A 20,399-nucleotide genomic window follows, 5' to 3' on the forward strand; every position below is an offset into this window, starting at 1 on the left:
CTACTTTATGAATGATATTTGGAACTATGATAGGTTTGTAGCCTGCTGTGTCGATGACATTTTGGTAGCAGTTCCAAGGCTCATACTGAATCCACTATGTGATTATTACGTGACAAACAACCTTTCTTTCTGTTCTGTCTCTTTCAAGTCGTATCCGTTTGATTGGATCTGATCATTCGTCCTTGCCTCGTCAGTCAGTGATATACTCTTCTTCGTCCTGGCTATCTTCCCCTAGATCAACTCTTAAAGTATAACGTGACATTGGGAGGGTTGAAGGTGGTTTCCTTTCCAACTGTTTGGTGTCTGGTGGATCTGAGATTCCGGCACTATCAACTTAGTTTTAGGTAAAAATGTAAAAAAGTAAAAATGTTTTGGACGTGTTTCAGATTTCATTAATTCAGTTCAACTTTATCTTTTAGTTGGGGGACGCGTTCTTTATTCCTTTTTGTTGAATAGATTGAATCCCATCAACTCTTGAGATTCAATTCACTCGACTCTTCGTGAACTAGTGATCATCCTTGATTCGACGAGAGAGTACCAAGCATCGCACATATCCAAACACTAGTCTACGAATCTCCGTTTACACTTCTCCAATAATGGGATACCTCGATCCGAGAGAGTTGAATGATCTCATTGCGTTGGCTGAGAGAGGAGGAATAGGGAAAGGTGTAGCGTGAGTATTCTCCCTCCTATACAAAGGCAGAGCCAAGAACCACAGGACAGATGAAGGGACGGAGATGAAGCTGATGATATATGACCCGCTTTGGTTGTGGTAGGTTGACCGATTGCGTAGCTGAAGAACCTGATCAATTGATGTATATATCAGGAGATGAATTAATCCTTTTGAGAGATTTGGATAAAGTCCTTTTAGCTTCATGTGAAGGTATAATAGGATGGGTAGAAAGGGATAATGTGAAATTTGATTCATTGGCCAGTACAAGTACGAATACCAATACGAACACACCACCTAAACCTTCAATTGAATTACCGAAAACAATCTTGACGGCACCTTCACCACCTCGTCAATCGACAAAACCAACAACGACGTCTAATCATCCTGTTAACCAAATCTCGTTGTCTGACTATGATCATTTTCATGGCCATGATCACGATGACCACAGCATCAACAACGAGCTTCAACCTCGTCGAGGCGATGTAAAAAGGATCTCAGGTCCATTCGAACTAGATTCACCTCAGGTTTCACCTAGTCTAGGTAACCAAGATCAAGATGGCTTCTTTGGAAAACAACAGCAACGTCAACAACCACCTCTTCGTCACCAACAAAACCCACCACCACATGACGTTATAATAGAGAATAGAGACTCGATCATGTCGACAACGAGCAGTGAAGCACTTGGAGGTATAGGAGGATTCATGATGGGTGGAAATGAGAGTGAAGATGATCATCACGCAGGAAATGCCCTGGAGGAGCTCACAGGTGAGTTCCCATGTTATTGTTGGCCCTTGGATCAAAGGATAGATGACGAACTCCGGTTGACTTTTGACTTTTTGAAAACAGGAGAACGATCACCGTCAACTCCATCCATCATCACACCTCACCACACGTCAAGCATATCTCACATCACACCTTCTTCTCCAAGCATAGATCGTGCGAAGAATGGGAACAACTTGGACGATACAGACGATACAGACGATAGTGAAGATGAAGATAAGGAATATGACGAAGATGACACCGCTGAATGGGATATATATGATGATTATGCCAGAGAAAGTATGTATGGTCCAGCGAAAAGGATGAGTCTAGCCATTCAACAAAGAAGATTGAGTCGTGCTGCCAAATCAGCAAGTAAAGCGCCTTCAACCTTACGATTAGGATCTAAAAGTCCAAGTGGAATGGATGAACTTGAACCGAGTCCTAGTCCCAAAGGGTTAGATGCTGCTAGAGATGCTTTAGAAGGAAGGGTTAGACATAAGCCACCCACTCCAATATTTAGACCTGCTTCAGCTGAAAGAAATTTATCATCAACTGGTAACGATACCACAGTATCATCATCCCCGCTGCAAGAAGAACAGGAACAAGAGCTTCTCACACCCAAAATACAAGATCAGTCTTCACCATCTACACCTAACCAAACGACTTTTCAAAAGATAGATATACCTTCAGCGCAAGCAAATGGGAGATCCGTCGCAACCGAGCTGAGATTGAGAATCATGCGAGAAAGGGAGAAAGTGGTAGAGGAGGAAACGGAAAGGGAGTCTTCAAATCACCATGGGAGTTACGATACTAATCGAGATGATATCCCGGTGATTAGACATGAAAGACGCATTCAGACTTCTCCTGTCAAGTCTGACGTGACGCATGATGATGATCGTTACGAAGGTGGTATAGAACACGTCGAAAGTGACAAACACAGTCCTGCAAGTTCCACCAATTCACACAAACGATCAGCTGGTACTTTAGAAAGCTCCGAAGAGTCCGCCACAATCACGACGCCTCAACCGACAGAGATTGTCACTTTCTCTGCTGCTTCACCGACTGATGCATCCTACGATATTCCTTCAATGACCAAAGGTACCATTGGACACTCTCTTCTCGCTTCTCCACTTCCCAACGACGAGAACGAAGTCAAGGTGGATATATCTGAGAACGGAATTATCAATGCCCCAAATTTGGTGCCTCCACCTCCTATCAATCATGCGCCCAACATGTCACCCCATATCAATCATCCCCCATGGATCCCCGGTTCTCCATCTTCTCCTCACAGTGTTGCGGCAACGAGACAGGCTGTAGATGCGCATCGATCAGCTTCTGAAGGGAAAAGACCCAGAGGATTGACCTTGGTTGGGAGGATGGAAGCTGATTTACTCGCTTCGAAAGGCCCTGTACCAATCACCTTTTTAGTCAATGGACCTGGTATGCCTCTGATTCCTACTTTACCCACTCCGGCTCCATCACATGAAACCATTGGATTGGGATTACCTTCCTCAAGAAGTCAAACAGCAAGTCCTGCAGAACCAGCACGTCGAGCAACTTCTCCACTTGCTTCTCCCATACTTCCGAATGAAGAGACCTCGAATCAAGCCTCTCCTTTCCCTCCGCATCCTCATCCTGTACGAAGTGCTACCTCTCCAGTACCACCGTCGACTCCCGCTACTCAATCCGAAGCAGACCTAGCCAAACCCAGTCCGCCTTTTTCGGTCGGCCGACCAAGAGCCAGAAGTTTCTCAGCTACAGTAGCGAAAAGTTTAGGTGTCGGAAAGAAAGATTCAACACCTCCTTTGACTATTAAAACAAGTATGACTCCACCTGTACCATCCATTAATTCACCTTTACCCCAATCTTCCTCGTCGGCAAAGAAATCCTTCTTTGGTGGAAGGAAATCTTCTTTCGCACCCTCAACACCACCACCAGGTTCCCCTTCTGGCTTATCGAGAGTTTCGGAATCGGGATCAAGTGTAAATGTCAATCATTTACAACCTATCACACCAGCTACGTATAGTCATGGAAACGATTCAACACCATCTATACATCCGCCTGCTTCAGCCAGGTCATCTTCATTCTCATTCAATTCGAAATCAAAAACTCCAAGAAAGCCCCCAAGAGCATTACCTAGTCCTATATCACATAAAGATTTCGCTGAAGAAACTATAAAAGCTGAAGGATTAGATTTTGAATTGATTCAACCTAAGAAACAATCATCTTTGCTCTCACCCATTGAGGATTTCTCTCCAACAAGTCCAGGTGCAAGTAATGTAACTAGACCTGAATTGACTAGACATTCAACGATGACAAGTCAAAATTCATCTTCATCATTGAAACCACTACCTGAAACAGATGAATGGGGATTCATGAAAGCGAATAGTCCAGTACCGGAAATATTCCAAAGTAGAAGTCAACCTGGAGATCATAGAGTCATCGAGCAGAAATGGGTGAGTATCGAGCATCGCACAATTATCGTGTATCTGATCTATATGGAAAAATGCTAAATCTCGTCATTGGGTAGTTGTCAATTATATTAACTCCTCTAGCAGCCAACACGCAACCCCCTAAAAAAGTGCGAAAACTAGTTCTTGATGCAGGTGTACCCTCGTCTCTGCGAGGTAAAGTCTGGGCTTGGTTCATGGCCGGTACACTGTCGGCCAGAACGCCGGGATTGTATCAGGAATTAATTGAACACGATAATGGATTAGAAGATGAGAGGATTGATAAGGATGTTGCAGGGTGAGTGTCCGACCTATCCGTGACCATATCGCCCTTTTATCCAAACGGATGACGCTGATGTACATTACTACAACTTAGTGCTTATCCCGATCATTCGATATTCGCTACACCGAATTCACCAGGACAACAGGATCTCCGCCTGATTCTGAGAGCATACAGCAATTTTGCACCGGCAGGATACAGATCCGAGATGGCTTTGATAGCAGGAGCGCTATTGATTCACTGCGTTGCGGAAGATAGTTTTTGGTTGTTGAGTGGGCTAGTCAATGCTGTATTGAAAGACTATTATTCCAAGGAAAGGACTGGATTGAGGATCGACGCAGCGGTGTTCATGGGATTGATCATCAAAGAAGAACCGAAAATTGGTAAACTGTTCAAAGAGATCGGATTGCATCGTGAGTAGAATCTTTTAGTGTGCATAGTGCATAATGGTTACGAGAGCGTATCACTGGCGACATCAAATCAAAATCCGCACAGAATGATGATCGGGTTGTGGGGTTGTTAGGTTCTCAATGTGTGGTCACCGTGAAACTGAATGTAGTAGCTAAATTTCCTGATGATTTTTAGCTATCTCGTTCCTTGATAAATGGTTCAGTCAGCTGTTCATCAGATGTTTACCTTGGCCTACGACATTACGAGTGATAGATGCTGTGGTATCAGAGGGTAAGTGGTTCTGATTGTCATCGAGCTTCATTTGTTTAGCGGCGCTAATGTTGATGGATGATACCAGGCCCAAGGTTTTTGCTTATTGCGTCAATATCGATCCTGTCATTATCTCGTGATCGATTACTCTCACTTCAGAAAAATCCAACAGCCATTCTCCATTATCTGCAAAATCTACCACAAGATAGTTTGCTGTTACCTGAGAATTTCATGAAGACTTGCGAAAGTCAGAAGTTCGATGAAAAGGATTATAAGAAATGGAGGAGTAATGTAGAAAAGGAAGTAATGGGATAGTCCTTGGACCAAGTATATAGTAGATTTCATTATAAATAACGTATAATCGCTTCATGTGTGCTCTCTTGTACTCGATGCCTAATGCAAGACAACAAGCATACACGATGTCCCATTCCGAGTCATGTCCGGAACAAGTAGAGCGTGAGATTGTTTCAAAGGCGGGCGCTGCTGCAGCTACATTTAAGATTCAGTCTCCGTGACTATCCCTATCCAGATATGAAAACTAACGAAAGGACGTGTACATCAGAGTGTGTCCTACTTATTCTGCCACATCATAATACACAAAGGATCTATGTCTGTATCTATATCTATATGAAAGGAATGATCAAGGGGAGGGAGTCAGATTTTATACAAATATTGATGTCGCCCCAGCCAGAAAAGCATATCCAGGTCGACGTGTATGAGTTACCTCAAGCCATCACTACTTTATTTCTAGAATACCTTCGAGGGTTCAGACTCACAACCTGATACAACTCCCCTACCCTCTACCCTCCACACCAACCTCGATAATAACCTTAAACACAATCTCTCACATCAATCTGCATTGAAAATATGATCCAGGTCACTCTACCCCTTTCAATCTTAACCTTGGTCGTGTCTCGAATAGTGACAGTGTCCCCGCCAAACCGATGCCATTTACACCGATATCAGAATCCAATCTGTTGCAAGTATGAAATGTCTTTCGCCAAGACCACAATATCAAATCCAAACCGAAACCCAAACCGAAACCCAAACCGAAACCCAGACCCAAACATCCCTAATCAATGATGCTCAGAGCCAAACCAAAGGACGATCAATCATTGAGAATCGCGATTCCATTCCCAATCAGACTTATTGTGTAGTGATAGGAGATGGATTGATGACTGTGAACTGTACCGAAGCATTGCCATGGACGATGAAACGAACAGATGAAGGTCCCATAGCTTTATCTTCAAATACATCATTGGTTTTACAGAACAAGTTTCCAGAAACCGATCCTAATAATCCTGCTGAAGAAGAAAAAGGTATCGTCACTATTCGACCATACTCAAATGGGACGAAAGAGCAAGAGTGAGCCAGTTTCCTGTTCTGTTGATCTGTCTTTGCCCTGCTCTAGACATGGTATGGTGTGAATGCTGATGACTATACTTACGAACAGATGGACATGGTTTGAAGATGGTACGATACATTGGACGGCATTGACAAATTGGGAAGTATGTTTAAGTGAATACAAACTGAATGGATCAGTCATTACTTATCCATGCGATACTTCCAACCCTGACATTTCAGATATACGACGTAAGTTATTTCATATATTTCGCTGTGATGCAGAATGTGGCTCAATTACTATTACTTCCGCATCTTCACAGAATGGCAGCTATACAACAAAACTTCTGAAACGTATTCCGACGATTTCAGAGTATAGGTCATCTGATCCTTCTTCGAAATTGTTAAGATGCATATTATGCTAGCTGTGATGATGTACACGAGGCAGATCACATACCCCACACTTGATGATCACCTTTCATCTCCCATTCCCACTTACCACCTTTACTGAGGATATCATGATCGACAATCACCTCATTCCACTGCTTGTTATCTATTTTGAGACTCTTGACATACTTGAGATCTGAGCTGGCACCTTTCGCTGATACTACAATTTTGTTGCCTGAGTTGAGTAATCGTAATATCAAATGGTCGAAAAATGGCGCGCCCAGGACATATGTCGCGTTTGCAGGATCCACTATCAATCACCAACACCATCAGCTAAGCTCGTCATGATCCAGATTCCCTAATAGTATGGGTGATAGCTCAATGAAAAACGCTCTGCTTTGTGTACACCAACGTCTCAGCTTACTCACCAGGATATATTCCCATAGCGCTGAACAAATACCATGCACTCATCTGACCACAATCCTCATTCCCGGATAATCCATCCGCTGTATGATTGTAATCTGATTCGCCTATTCTTCTCACCCATTCTTGCGTTTTATGAGGTGCCGAAGATAAGATGTACATATATGGCTAAGGTTGGCCGAGGCATGCATCAATCAGACTCACGTATACTCCTTCAAGATATACTCACTATATGATGTGAAGGTTCATTTGTGTGTAGGTTGTGACCGCCCTCAAAATGTCTATCCAGGAAATTCGTGAAATTGTCTTTGCCACCCAGTAACTCAATGAGGCCAGATACGTCGTGCTGTTGAAATCCTTGAACCATCAGCTCACGAATGTTTGTGATGTGCCTCGTAACGCTTGATGGATGAAATGAATGACTTACCATGACGTCCAATGTGTAAGCCCAGTGATCACCTTCCGTCCAACCTTTCTCCGATCCGGCCCAAGCTCCATCGCTATTCCTCGCCTCCATGTGTCCAGTATCCTTGTTGGATACGTACTTGTAATTCTGCGCCCTTTGACGTAGGAAGGTTGCCTCTTCTTTCGCTCCCACCAAGGATGCAACGATGGAAGCAGCATGATCATCGTCTATACATTGGATATCAGCTGTGGATTCAGCACCAGACATACAGACGATTCGTTCCCACTGGATTTGAGTAACCGAGAGGCGGGAATGGAAGAAAGATGAACCATTAACTTACAAGCATAATCCAAAGTTCTACTTCCAGATTCTGAATGCAAGTCATCTGCCACAAAACCGATCTTCGCATATTCAGTAAGACCAGCACGGACTTCCTGAGGTGTACCTTCTTCTCTATCTCCGAATCTGCAGGACACGGCCACGAGTCAGGATTATACGGTGTCGGAAATTGTCACAGAGTTGGAAAGCTAAAACAGGGGAAATTAGGATAGGTGCAATTTACCTTAGTTCTGTATCCCTTTCTGGTGGTGTGAATGCATTTTTACGAACTGCGCCCCAAGCTTCGTTATAGTCAAATCCTTTCACACCTGTGGGACGCAATGACCGTTAGTCACCTCCTTAAAATTCGCTGTCATCTCTGACAATAGGATATCGCAGTATTTTCTATCCTTCCCTCACGGATACGAGGATCAACTCACCGATCTTCATAGCTTGCGCAATCATACTATCAGCATGAGTCCCAACCATAATGTTTGTCTCCACTATATTTTTCCACATGGGTAACCAGCCACCTTCTTTGTAATCTTGAATCATAGACTGAATCATTTCCCCTACTCTCTCAGGAGCCACCAAGATCAACCAAGCTGATTGTGCTCGAAATGTATCCCATATTGAGTATCCTGAATAACTGATTCCATCAACTATCTTATCGGAATATCCCGAATAGTATTTCGGACCCGAAGGTGTGTTCTCGGATATCTCATAAGGATACACTAAAGTATGAGCGAATGAGGTGTATAGGACCGTCTTGTTGGATGGTGTAGCTCCTTCTACCGAGAGAAGATCCAGTTTTTCTGCCCAAAGTGAACGTGTTTGATACGATGTTTGAGACAGGGTTTGCCCATCGGGTATTTCAAGATCAATGTTTCTGCAAGAAGTGTTATGATCAACACCTAATTTAGTATTTCTATTCTTGCTTGTCTTTATAGCATTACAACATAATCTTCAATGCTGATACGAATCATACTCACCTTCTAGCTTGGTCAACACTAATGAAACTGACCCCTACTCTGACCTCAACCTCTTTAGTTGAATGAGCAAACTGTACGTATCCAGCTAAGACTTCACCTTGTCCATTTGAAACTTCATGTTCAAGTTTTCCTGATCGAGAGATACCACTTGATTGGAACGAGTTGGAGAAACGAGCTACGAAATATGCTTTGAAATGCTTGGCTGGAAGTTCGTCGCCAACAAGAATATGGCTAAATCAGCTGGATGTTAGCGTTATCACTTGTTGGGAATGACAACTTAATCCTTGAAGGATCCTGCTATACGTGTCAAGAACAATATATAAGTGAATATACTCACTCCTGCCTTTCATCGTTCCAGCCCCAAACTTCCTGCTTATCTTCATCAATCTCTATATAACCTTGTGGATAGTACGGTACTTTATCTTCAGGTTGATCACCATGCAACAACCATGTTTTCCTACTTGCTTGAACGACTATATGGGGTTTGACAGATTCCGTTGAAGGGTGGAACGTATAACGCATATGTCCAACTCGAGATGCTACGTTGCTGGAAATGAATATCTGCGTTCTCCTCGTACAGCCGTACAGAACTTCAGGTTCTGGGATCGTTACAGAATAACCACTTACAAGCTGACATCTCAATTTCGATAGTACCTTTATTACTTCCTGCGTCAAGAACGTTGCTATAATAATTGGTACTTGCATATTCATCTTTTTTATCGAACGATAATCCACGTTCAGAAAAATCAGTTATGATTTCACCTAAACTAGCGTGCATCTCTGTCGGACCAGATTCACCTATACGAGATCAGATTATCAGTCACTGAAAGCATGTCATGTTATGTTTCACAACAGAGGTGAGAGTCAAAGTGGATGTAGTGTTCGTTTACTTCAAGATGAAATTCGCTTACCCATCCATATGGCAGGTTGATGTGTTCCGATAAACCCGTGAATTCCTGTATCTGTTTGATTATAAGGACACATTGAGACGTCTACGATAAGCTAAGGGATTAGAATATCTCTCTTGGTCACATGGCTTCTCATCGCAGAATAGGTCCACTGAAGGAAACACCTAAAGACTCAATACCACTTACAATTCTCCCTTGTTTGCGGTGTCCACCTTGTCATACCAAATGGAGGAGCTACGGCAGGTATCATACCTTCGCCCGTGGTTCACAGTCAGTCCAGAGACAGTTTGACGCTTATTTGTATCTCAATCATGAAGAAGTACTTACCACCACTCAAATTTGGCTCAGATCTGAGTATCGTTGGCATTTAGCTTCTTCGATCTCTTCCACTCGAACATTGGACAGGATTCGCTTACCCTCCATTCCCCAGATTGACATTGACCCATTCGCATCCTTCACTAGGAGGCTTCAGAAACTCTTTCTTACATATCCTACTTCTTCCATCCCCGAAATCGCCATGTCCAATTGCATATCCAGAAGGAATATTGATGTCTAGGTCATCCTGACGGATCTTCTTGAAATCCCCTCTTGAGTTATCACTTGGAGATGAAAAGGAAGACTGGTCATACCATGTGGATGCGTATAAATATGTCCCGTATACACCTAAGGATAAGAATGTGAGGATCATAAGACGTGATCTACGCCATGTCCTACTCTGCGGTCGGGATTGACCAGGTGAAGGATGAGGTAATGAAGTGGATAAACAGGGAGTTGCGGTTCGACGGCGTAACTCGGCCATTTCGATATATACTCAGAATAAACTGGGAAATCCCTGTGCTTCTCGTAATAGCCTCGTTATATGTTACCTGATGCTTGATCATATAGTGAGAGGGAGGTTAGAAGGATATCGATTCTGCCTTTGACAGTTTGTACGAGTATAAGCTTTGTGTTAAGAGAAAGTGGAAGGTGGAGGTGGAGGCCCGTGCGATTGTTGATATTTTAGATCAGAAGATAGATGGGAGATGATTGTCGTGTGAGAACGACATTGACTATCAAGATGGTGGTGCTTTCGCATGGAACTCATTTATCAGTCATATTACGAGCAATATAGACCAAGTGTGTCCCTTCATATGCTCATCACTCGAACATCCGCCCTCAGGTCACCTGTATCTACCATCAGTTCTCTACACCTCCGCACATCTTTCCGCGTCATGTCAGCATCAGGAATACCAACTTCGATTGAACCTCCAAAACCAACTGGATTAGTCATGCAGATCATCGTGAGACGTGACCTGTTAGCAGTGAGTCATGAGCATATCAAAACCACTTTCATTTCGAGAAGTCAAATGTACTTGTGCAGCTAACATGGTCGTTGTCCTGTCAGATACATGAATGGCCTATAGGACCTTTATTGGCTCAATCAGCTCATGCAGCGACTGCTGTTCTACACAAGTATAAAGTTCATCCGGATGTCATGAAATATCTAGAAGGGGAAGACGGAAGAGGCTGGGAAGGGATGAGAAAGGTCGTGATGGAGGTGAGTAAGACGGGATGATCAATATCAAGCAATTAAAAGATCACCACAACAACATTGAATTATCTTCTTTCCCCTTGTGTGTTGATATGAGTCTAATATATGTTTGCTTTCAGGTCCCTGATGAAGACGCTCTGCGAATGGTAGCAAGTAAGATTGATCAATTGAACAATCCTATACCTTATCATATCTGGATTGAACAACCGTGAGTCTCCCGAACTTATCCTTGTGATATCACTCCTTAATCATCTAAACTTTTCGTTGGGTTCGCGTGATAGTGAAAATACCCCAACGGCATTAGCTTTGATACCGAATAAACGAACAAAACAACTGAAGAAAATCCTAGATGAGCATTGTGTTCTGTTCCAATGAGTGGTATATTGCATTGCTACATACGCTTTGGTATCAAGGAATAGGTCCTTTCCACTGATGTTACCGTCAGTCGGGGAGTAAACCCAACCCATCAAACCTTGAGCCGTGCCGACTTAATCCTCATCGATCCCTTTTTTGCATGGTAATCGTTCAGTGACGTCCAATTCCAACAGCAGAAAAGGGATTCGTAGATGTTCGCAATCACAAAGGAGATAAAGGGAAAGTTCAGTCTCCGTCAGGTATGCAGGTGACATACAATGGATCGTAGCGTAGCTCAAACAATGAGACATGACAATGTTTTTTCCTCTCATCGAGATGAACCTCAGATGCGGATCCAAGTCAGATCCTCCCCAGCATCATTGCGGCCCTTCGTCTGAACGTACGGTGAGGATTGGATATGATGGGGGTCAGCATGTCAAGGACACTTTGTTTGTCAAGTTGAGTGTTGAATGTCGAATGTCGAATGTTGAACGATGGCGATGAAATGATGAATCAACGATGAGTGTGTGTTGAATGTCAGTCTGTGCTCTTGAGAATGTTGGATGATGTTCTACTACTTCTTTTATACTGAAGCTGGTTGATCGATGCAGGACCATGACATGTAGCAGTGACAGAACATATCATTTGACAGTCCTAGATACATATACATATATATATATGAATACTGTTAAGAGTCAATAACACCCTCTCCATCATCATCAACGAGTTCACTTTAAACACTATACTAGTTGGCGAAGCCATGTATGATAAGATGACAAACGTCAATACCCCTCGTCATAAACGATCCCAAGCAAAAGGACTAATATCAATTCCATTCCCCACATCATCTTCTACATTCATGTTAGATCAACAGGTCAACGATGAAGATATAAAACCTAGATTTAATGGTAATAGTTTGACTCCAAACGATGGTTATTCAGGTTTATTCACATCTGGAATGTTTCCAAATTATACCCCTCGTCCCGATGAATGTTCACTCCCAACACCACCTAGAAACGATCTTTCTTCCAATTCCACTACCACTTGTACTTCCACTTCCTATGCACCTGTGACTCCCGGCAGAAAGAAGAGGTCATCGATTATACACAATACTCTCTCGTCCACTTCACCTCAGAAATTCAAATCATCCGGAGTTGATAACGGCGTAGAAAGAGCTTTAGATGATGTAATGCGTAATTTGAGAGTATCAATTACACCAAATAAGAAATATAGTTACTCAGGTAAGAACAGATTAAATCAACAATCAAGATGGTCTTCTTCTACTGAAGGTAGTACATGTGAAAATAATGAGAATGAAGCAGAAGAAGAAGAAGAAGAAGGAGGAGGAGAACAAAGTGGTTTTTTCAAAATTAGAAAATCCAATGAAACTTCTCGTTCAAGGTTGACTGTGAAATCAACTAAATCCAAAAGGTCTAGGAAATCAGAAGATACAAATAGAGATGGAGATACTACGATCAATAATGGGCAATACGTTGCTAGATCAGGTATGGACTTAACCATGGATGAAATTCCACCTATTCCATCAATCACAATGATACCGTTGACTCCGGGGAGAAGTAGAAGGATGATGAATGGTTTAGTCAAAAGATTGGGTTTAACTCCAAAGAAGAGCAAGAAATCTATGTTCGTATCATACCCTCTTTCCCGCTGTAAGCTACCTACTGATCTGATAATGGTATACTCCAACAGGCCACCAAATGATACGTTGACCGCAGAATACAATACCCAACCCTCACATGTGACTCCAACACCGCCACTTCCACTTCCACTTCCACCTTCATTTGAAAAAAGGACGATTCCTAAAAAATCATCATTATCAACACTTCGATCTGCACTAACAAAGAAGTCATCTTCTACAACACTTCGTTCTGTTCGATCGGCCTCTCATCCCCATCATCCATTCGCAACCCTCTCAACTGAATTTGATTCAATATCTCCACCGCCAATGCCAATGCCATTTCCATCTGGAGCTGGAGCCGAAGCTGGAATATCTGGTTCGAGACAAGGTGATATCCTACCTGATTGTTTCCCTTCTACACCTAAAGGAGGTAAGCGAACACCGAAATCTTCTATCGGTCAACCTAAATTGCAATATGATGTTTCACCTTCACATTTCTTATATGAATTACCGCGTAAAGCTCCTTCGACACCTAAAAACGATTCATTCAACATTGAGTCTTTATACCAAACACCAGGTCGTTCCGGTGGAAAAGCGAACGATAATGATCATGACGGTATGATCAAGTTCGAAGAAGAAGATTTAGGTGATATCATCATGTCACCTGACAAACACCATGATGATGAACCACAGATAGATCTAGAGCCAGAATTGGAAAATGATGATTCAATGAATCAAGATTCTTCGCAAGAGATTTTCACGCCTCACCACCGTCACCAATCGAGATTCACATCAGAGTCCAACTCTCAAGCACAAGAAGTGATTAGACAGACGATGAACTCATTGACCCAAAATCAACTTGGTTCACCATTTCAGCCTCATCATTTTTCGACTCCGACTTCAACATTACCCATCAAACCTCGTCCAACCGGATTGAAAGTCGATGCCAACAACAATAAATCCAAGAACCACAACGTCAACCTAGTCTCCCCAGATATTACCTTGACACCGTTCTCTCGTCCACCTTCTGACAAATCCGACCATAATTTGAAATCGAATTTGAGATCGCAACCGTTATCAATGAAAAACATCAATTCGATGGGACTCCCGCTTCCGACTCCTTCGTGCGAGATTCGATCTGTGTCGAGAGCATCAAAGAAAGATCCGTTAGGTATAATGAAGAGGTTCAAATTATCTAAATCAACTAAAGATGATATACCATTCAGGAATGGCGCAGGAGATGGATGGTCAACTCCCATGCTCATGTCGTTCCCAGAACCAAGACCGTCAGGAGTGAGAAAACTAAATTTGGGTACTCACACTGTCGAAAGTTATTTCGATCACAATGTGGGTGCAATGGACAGTTATTTTGATCATGATCAGAATGTAGGAAGCTTCGGTACACCTGTCAAATATCAATCAAGAGCTTATATACCAGATTTCTCAGTCCCACCGCCATCAGAATCGGAAAATACTTCTTTCCAAAGTCAAAGTCAAAGTCAAAGTCAAAGTCAAAGTCAAAACCAGGATAAAATGGAAACCCCATTTGCTAGATTCCAAGATGGGTACGTATGTCAAATGGAACAACAAGCAAATGAAATACAGAACCAAAGTCCAGAATACATCTTTCAGCTTGAGAATGAGGATGAGAATGAACATGATATCCCCCGAGGAGGTCTAGAATGGAGAAAGCGAATTAAGAAATCAAGTGAGATTAGTGAAGGTGCCAAAAGTGGATTTACGATGCATACTATGACTACGGGTGAAGGTGTTGAAGAATGGGAATTGGAGAGGTACTTGAGGGATTTAGAAGGGGAAGTAGCTTAGGTGAGATTGAAATGAATATGCTGAGATTTCAGTGGTATGGCGGAGATGGTCTGGGCTGGATCCCATAGATACGTGCACAATAATAGATACATATTTCCAAACATCGTAACCTATGCATGTACAGTAGAGTATTTTTTGCCTGATACATCGATAGATATCGGTATTTATGCTTACGTCGAGGAGTGTACATTATTCACCTCCACCAGCTGATCCGCGATCGTGCCTGTGACGTACCTCCCTTTTCATCACTGGTTTTGCCCCGGATCACATTTTACATACCAAGAGATACATCATGAGTAGTGTACAAGTACGCGTTGGCGCACGCGGATGATATCCTGCACCGATCGATGGCGAGAAAGTAACGGTTGAATCGTCTGGAAGGGTACTCGAGTACTCGTAGATTGAATTCATGGGAATCAGACACTTCAAGCATTCAGAATCAGAAGCATGAGAATAACGTTACAAGTGGAGTGATAATTGGTATGATGCCATTTGATCTCATCTCATTTTTAGTTCGATTGATGCAATTATGGCACACGTATGTAACATATATAAGTGAAGACAGGAGATCCCATCGTATGAATATTCCCTTTTGACATATACATTATCTCAACGATTGTTTAAATGTCATTTACATCTATACGAACTGTCAAACCAACTTTAACCAGAACACTTAATCTTAACACCACTTTCAAAGCTTCATCCTCAATCGGAATCAGAATGTCATCAACTAACAGTACTATTGGATCTGAACCCATTCCATTATTTGGATTTCAAGAAAGACAACCTACTTCAGAAGAAAAAGCCTTGGTTGATGATGTATTAAATTTATATCAATTAAATCCCATCTCAGCCGCTTATGCGAGATACGATGAAAAAGCCACTTTCCACGATCCTATTGGATTAGCTCAAGGCTTGAACAGTATCGTGAGTTTCAATTCTCACTTTCAGGTGGGGGTGTCAGTTGGCATCGATGAACCATCAATAAGGATTCTCTTCCTACCTTCATATCCGATTATAGTACATCGGCATCTTGCCAAAGATGAACAGAAGCTGATATGCTCTCTTTCCCCCATTATAGAAAGCTCAATTCAATGCCATGCCTAGTATCTTCTCTCAATCAGAGACAAAAGGATTAAAATTCTTGGAAAACCCAGAAGTCGTGAGTGTTTTTTTGCAGAAGCATTCAAGCTGTATCGATCGTCCTGTCACATCTCTGTTCAATGGCATGCTCATCAACCCTGATTCCCCCCCCCCCTTACACACCATTTCCCTCTCCCATACCTCGCATGTGTCTTTATACCAGATGAATATGCTAACGTTATCCAATGCCGTGTATAGAAACCTCCTTCAGTCCAAGTCTCCCTTTCCCAGTTATACCACTTCAAGACTGCCGGATCTAAACTTGTCAATTCACTGGTTACCTTCCACGTTGACCCAAGCTCCAACCTGATCTTAAAGTGAGTACTTAACCCTGATCAGCCATCCCGTATCAAGACGAACGGTTTGCCTCCTGCGTATCACTTGTTTATGTCATGATGAACTGCTTCAGCTGACTGATGAACTGCACCATAGGCACGACGAAGAATGGGATGCTAAACCCAACTCCACAGGAGATGACGGATTCTTCGGTAAGATCAACGAATTACGAAAGAAATTCACAGCTTCTTCCGTTGAGGCCACCACCGATACCACTCCAAAGGATCAGAAGTAAAGAAAGAACAGTACGCGTAGTAGACAAATAATGCGTGGCTTAAAAGTTCAGCGGAAGAAGGAGATGAAAGACGTGGACATCGGGGGGTTCATAGGTAGACGTCAGAAGCCATGTATCGTGATACGTTTAAATTGCCTATGATCGACCGATTCAATTGCTCCATGATAGTGATGCTATGGTCTCGCCAAAGTGTCTCATACTGCATATCTCTCGTGGCATTGTTCTTCTCATCACACTGTGTACAGATCATTGTCGTTGACTTTCACTTTTCGTTTCGTCTTCTAATATTTCCTTGTGAGTTCTGCTATCACTATCTTACTTGTCTGACCATGTAGGCTTTCTCTTCTCTGCGAATGCAGCCATACCTACAACATAATGATGTTAGCTTCACTCGAAAGAAGCATATGCCAATAGGCTATAGCTAAGGTGTAGTTTACTTACCCTCTTTCTGATCCTGAGTAGCGAAGAGCTGTTGGAATAATCGTCTTTCAAGTCTTAAGCCTTGTTCCAAAGGAAGGTCCAATGCTGAAAACAATTTATAGCAAATCAGCCTGCAAATTCTCCTCTCCGAACACTTTCTAGAAGAGGTTCGTGAGCAAGATGACAAGGTAAACTCACATCCGTTAACAGCTTCTTTACCTGCTTGAACAGCTACTTTACCAAAACCAGCAATTGTTTCTGCTACTTTAACAGCTTCTTCAACTACGCTTTCACCTTCTCCTGTTAATCTAGATACCAGACCCCATTTTTCAGCTGTGACACCATCAATTTTCCTTCCTGTCAAAACCATATCCATGGCTTTCACTTTTCCAATTAGTGTGGTGAGCCGTTGAGATCCACCCATACCTGGTATAATACCAAGTGTGATTTCAGGTTGACCAAAAGTAGCTTTAGGTGTGGCGACTAAGATATCACACATCATAGCTAATTCGCATCCTCCTCCGAGCTAAGTTTGTGAAGAGTCAGCCTTCATTATGTCTATACTTACGAGAGGAATTCAGATGCGAAACTGATCATCATGCTAAAAGGACGCATAAATGAATCACTCACAGCATATCCAGCTACGGCACCTATGATTGGTTTTCGTATAGAAGCAATCTTACTCCACGATCCGAGGAAGTTGGTTGTATAAGCTTCGGCGACTGGTTGTTTGTCGATACATTGGTTCGATCAGTTCCATGTATTACATTTGACCACCATCTCCTAAATTCTAAGGGAAAAGCACACTCACACTCCTTGTCTTTCATTTCTTTGATATCTGCACCCGCAGCGAAATTCTTTTCACCACCAGTGATGACTATAGCTCTTACTTCATCATCGGCTTCTGCCTTTTCCAACTCAGCGTTCAGAGCTTGAAACAAAGGGGTCGATAATGCATTGAGTGCCTTTGGTCTATTGAGAGTCAAGATTGATACTTTGTTTGAAGATGATCGTGTTGGCACGACCAGTTGTTCTCCTGATGTTGATGACATGGCTCGAAGTTGAACCCTAGCAAATGAAGCGGTGGCAGGTCTGAGAAGTGTAGATGTACGTGATAACATCGTAATCCGTGAGAGCTCTCAAGTTTATAAGGTATGTTCATATACTGATGTGTTGTTCAATAACTGATAGATAAACTAGTGGAACGACGAAATCTCATCAATGAGCAAATGCAGTCCGCTTAATAATCAATCGCATTGATAACCGGGTTACCAAGCGGTAAGACCACGTGTCCCATCACGCCAAAAGAAAACGCCGATATTTGATTCCGCTGTTTGACACATGGCACTCGTGAATCCCGAGTCCAGCTTTGAGTTGGGATTCAGAGACAATATGAAAGTTGAAAAAGAATAAATGCATCCCAAAGAAAGATTAGATTGGCACTCCATCAACGAGAAACACCTCTTACGATAAAGACAACATAAAAGCAAGAACGTGTAAGGTATCCGTCACATCAGACCTTGAACCTTAAAAGTAAAAGCGACACGTTGAGTCGAAAGAGAATACATAATTCATTAGGGAAGATTTTCTGAGACAAGTTTCGTCAAAAACAAAGATATAAAAGGAATTCAACACTTCCAAAACAGATCTTTGCCACCACCTTCCTTTCCTTGCTTCAAATCAAAAGAAGAGAGACAATATGCCGCGGTTCTACGAGAACAAATACCCAGATGTAAGCATGGCACTTGAGTGAAGAAGGCATCATCAAAAAGCTGACAGTATCTTGCTATCCCTCCCTTCTTTCCCACCTTGGTCTCGTTAAACGCTCGATATAAATATTATGTTTTATATGTAATGTAGGTCGACCAACTGGTCATGGTCCAAGTACAATCCATTGAAGACATGGGAGCATATGTGAAATTGGTGAGTCAACCATCGGTCATCAATTCCAGTCGTCCCAATCCATGTCGCCTCGAAATCATCCGGGAAGATAAAGCTAATGAAGGATAAATTGATCGATGATAGCTCGAATACGATAACATCGAAGGAATGATCTTACTTTCCGAACTTTCAAGAAGACGTATTAGATCAGTACAAAAGTTGATCAGAGTAGGAAGGAATGAAGTCGTAGTTGTCATGCGTGTGGATCCTGATAAGGGTGAGTGACATCTTTATTTTGACAAGGTAAATGGGGTTTGGAACTGATAGAATTGCTGTTTTTCTATCGTCAATATTCTTTCTGCTGCAACAACTACTATGCCAACTCAACAATCAACATATCCATTCCATTTCATCTCACCCAATCCTCTCATCCCTTTCTTTTGACGCAATTCATGAATGAATACAGGTTACATCGATCTTTCCAAACGAAGAGTATCAGCAGAAGAAGTCGTGAAATGTGAAGAACAATACGAAAAAGGAAAAGCCGTCGATTCAATCTTAACTCAAGTAGCAAAGAAAAGAGGTGTATCTCCTGAATCGTTATATGAGAAAATCGCTTGGCCATTACATAAACAATATGGACATTCATACGAAGCTTTTAAAGCTTCCATCAGGTGAGCTTTTCCTTCTCTAGTTTTCAGTATTTGTTAGTCATATAAGGAGAAAGCAGGTGGTGGGAATTTGTAAGGAAGAACTGATTGATTGCTGACATTGTCAATTACCGCATTTCCGTTTTTAGCGAACCAGAAGCGATCTTCAATTCACTTTCATTAGATGAAGATACATTGTCCGATTTGAAATCTGCTATTGCAAGAAGATTAACACCCAAACCAGTAAAAGTACGAGCTGATATAGAAGTGAAATGTTTCTCATATAACGGTATCGACGCTATTAAACGTGCTTTATCAGCTGGTGAAGCATTATCAACAGAAGAAATTCCGATTAAAGTTAGATTAGTAGCTCCTCCTTTATATGTCATGTCTACTACTTCAACGGATAAACAAGGTGCGATCGAGTTGATGGAAAAGGCTGTTGAGACTATTGGTGAGAGTATTACAAAAGAAAAAGGTGATATGTCAATTAAGATGAAAGTGAGTTTTGAAGTCCCATTGGATTCATCCTTCTCCATGAGAATACCTCTTCTATTGATGTATCTCATCTGTCACGAATCCCCTTGTTCTCTTCGCCCCTTGTCGCCATTGTAAGATCAGTCGCTGACTTTGACCAAAACTTTTACAGCCCAAAGTCGTTTCCGAGACCGAAGACGCCGAACTCAAAGCACTCATGGAACAATTCGAAGTTGCCAACATGGACGTTGCAGGTGATGATGATTCCGATGAAGATGAAGAGTGAGGTGGACTTGAAGGGTTGTG

At 42.3% G+C, this 20,399-nt stretch overlaps 8 protein-coding genes across 8 annotated transcripts; 6 read left to right on the top strand and 2 right to left on the bottom strand.

The window, feature by feature from the left end:
• Nucleotides 1-596: 596 nt before the first annotated feature.
• On the top strand, nucleotides 597-5,140 carry IL334_003644 (uncharacterized protein; the record flags this gene model as incomplete). Its single annotated transcript, XM_062935373.1, has 7 exons — nucleotides 597-673; nucleotides 777-1,438; nucleotides 1,520-3,891; nucleotides 3,966-4,183; nucleotides 4,262-4,578; nucleotides 4,751-4,846; nucleotides 4,914-5,140. 7 exons carry the CDS (start codon nucleotides 597-599, stop codon nucleotides 5,138-5,140), a joined length of 3,969 nt encoding a protein of 1,322 aa, XP_062791424.1.
• A 670-nt stretch (nucleotides 5,141-5,810) lies between these two features.
• Nucleotides 5,811-6,545, top strand: IL334_003645 (uncharacterized protein; the record flags this gene model as incomplete). Its single annotated transcript, XM_062935374.1, has 3 exons — nucleotides 5,811-6,190; nucleotides 6,279-6,418; nucleotides 6,490-6,545. 3 exons carry the CDS (start codon nucleotides 5,811-5,813, stop codon nucleotides 6,543-6,545), a joined length of 576 nt encoding a protein of 191 aa, XP_062791425.1.
• Nucleotides 6,546-6,615: 70 nt separating this feature from the next.
• Nucleotides 6,616-10,399, bottom strand: IL334_003646 (uncharacterized protein; the record flags this gene model as incomplete). Its single annotated transcript, XM_062935375.1, has 14 exons — nucleotides 6,616-6,863; nucleotides 6,982-7,144; nucleotides 7,206-7,322; nucleotides 7,404-7,609; nucleotides 7,723-7,847; nucleotides 7,945-8,029; nucleotides 8,141-8,589; nucleotides 8,693-8,923; nucleotides 9,030-9,239; nucleotides 9,328-9,490; nucleotides 9,604-9,684; nucleotides 9,787-9,852; nucleotides 9,928-9,950; nucleotides 10,017-10,399. The coding sequence occupies 14 exons, from the start codon at nucleotides 10,397-10,399 to the stop codon at nucleotides 6,616-6,618; spliced, it is 2,550 nt and encodes an 849-aa protein (XP_062791426.1).
• A 412-nt stretch (nucleotides 10,400-10,811) lies between these two features.
• IL334_003647 (uncharacterized protein) lies at nucleotides 10,812-11,506 on the top strand (the record flags this gene model as incomplete). The annotated part of the gene is made up of 4 exons (XM_062935376.1): nucleotides 10,812-10,901; nucleotides 10,985-11,137; nucleotides 11,251-11,339; nucleotides 11,413-11,506. 4 exons carry the CDS (start codon nucleotides 10,812-10,814, stop codon nucleotides 11,504-11,506), a joined length of 426 nt encoding a protein of 141 aa, XP_062791427.1.
• A 751-nt stretch (nucleotides 11,507-12,257) lies between these two features.
• Nucleotides 12,258-14,951, top strand: IL334_003648 (uncharacterized protein; the record flags this gene model as incomplete). Its single annotated transcript, XM_062935377.1, has 2 exons — nucleotides 12,258-13,129; nucleotides 13,196-14,951. 2 exons carry the CDS (start codon nucleotides 12,258-12,260, stop codon nucleotides 14,949-14,951), a joined length of 2,628 nt encoding a protein of 875 aa, XP_062791428.1.
• A 720-nt stretch (nucleotides 14,952-15,671) lies between these two features.
• IL334_003649 (uncharacterized protein) lies at nucleotides 15,672-16,665 on the top strand (the record flags this gene model as incomplete). Its single annotated transcript, XM_062935378.1, has 4 exons — nucleotides 15,672-15,878; nucleotides 16,033-16,113; nucleotides 16,293-16,411; nucleotides 16,527-16,665. The coding sequence occupies 4 exons, from the start codon at nucleotides 15,672-15,674 to the stop codon at nucleotides 16,663-16,665; spliced, it is 546 nt and encodes a 181-aa protein (XP_062791429.1).
• A 315-nt stretch (nucleotides 16,666-16,980) lies between these two features.
• On the bottom strand, nucleotides 16,981-18,206 carry IL334_003650 (uncharacterized protein; the record flags this gene model as incomplete). The annotated part of the gene is made up of 5 exons (XM_062935379.1): nucleotides 16,981-17,030; nucleotides 17,107-17,190; nucleotides 17,284-17,611; nucleotides 17,716-17,807; nucleotides 17,897-18,206. 5 exons carry the CDS (start codon nucleotides 18,204-18,206, stop codon nucleotides 16,981-16,983), a joined length of 864 nt encoding a protein of 287 aa, XP_062791430.1.
• A 578-nt stretch (nucleotides 18,207-18,784) lies between these two features.
• Nucleotides 18,785-20,379, top strand: IL334_003651 (uncharacterized protein; the record flags this gene model as incomplete). The annotated part of the gene is made up of 6 exons (XM_062935380.1): nucleotides 18,785-18,817; nucleotides 18,946-19,008; nucleotides 19,111-19,243; nucleotides 19,433-19,640; nucleotides 19,766-20,117; nucleotides 20,266-20,379. The coding sequence occupies 6 exons, from the start codon at nucleotides 18,785-18,787 to the stop codon at nucleotides 20,377-20,379; spliced, it is 903 nt and encodes a 300-aa protein (XP_062791431.1).
• Between the last annotated feature and the right edge of the window lie 20 nt (nucleotides 20,380-20,399).

Source organism: Kwoniella shivajii, chromosome 4 (genome assembly GCF_035658355.1).
Source record: "Kwoniella shivajii chromosome 4, complete sequence".
Lineage (NCBI taxonomy): Eukaryota > Fungi > Basidiomycota > Tremellomycetes > Tremellales > Cryptococcaceae > Kwoniella > Kwoniella shivajii.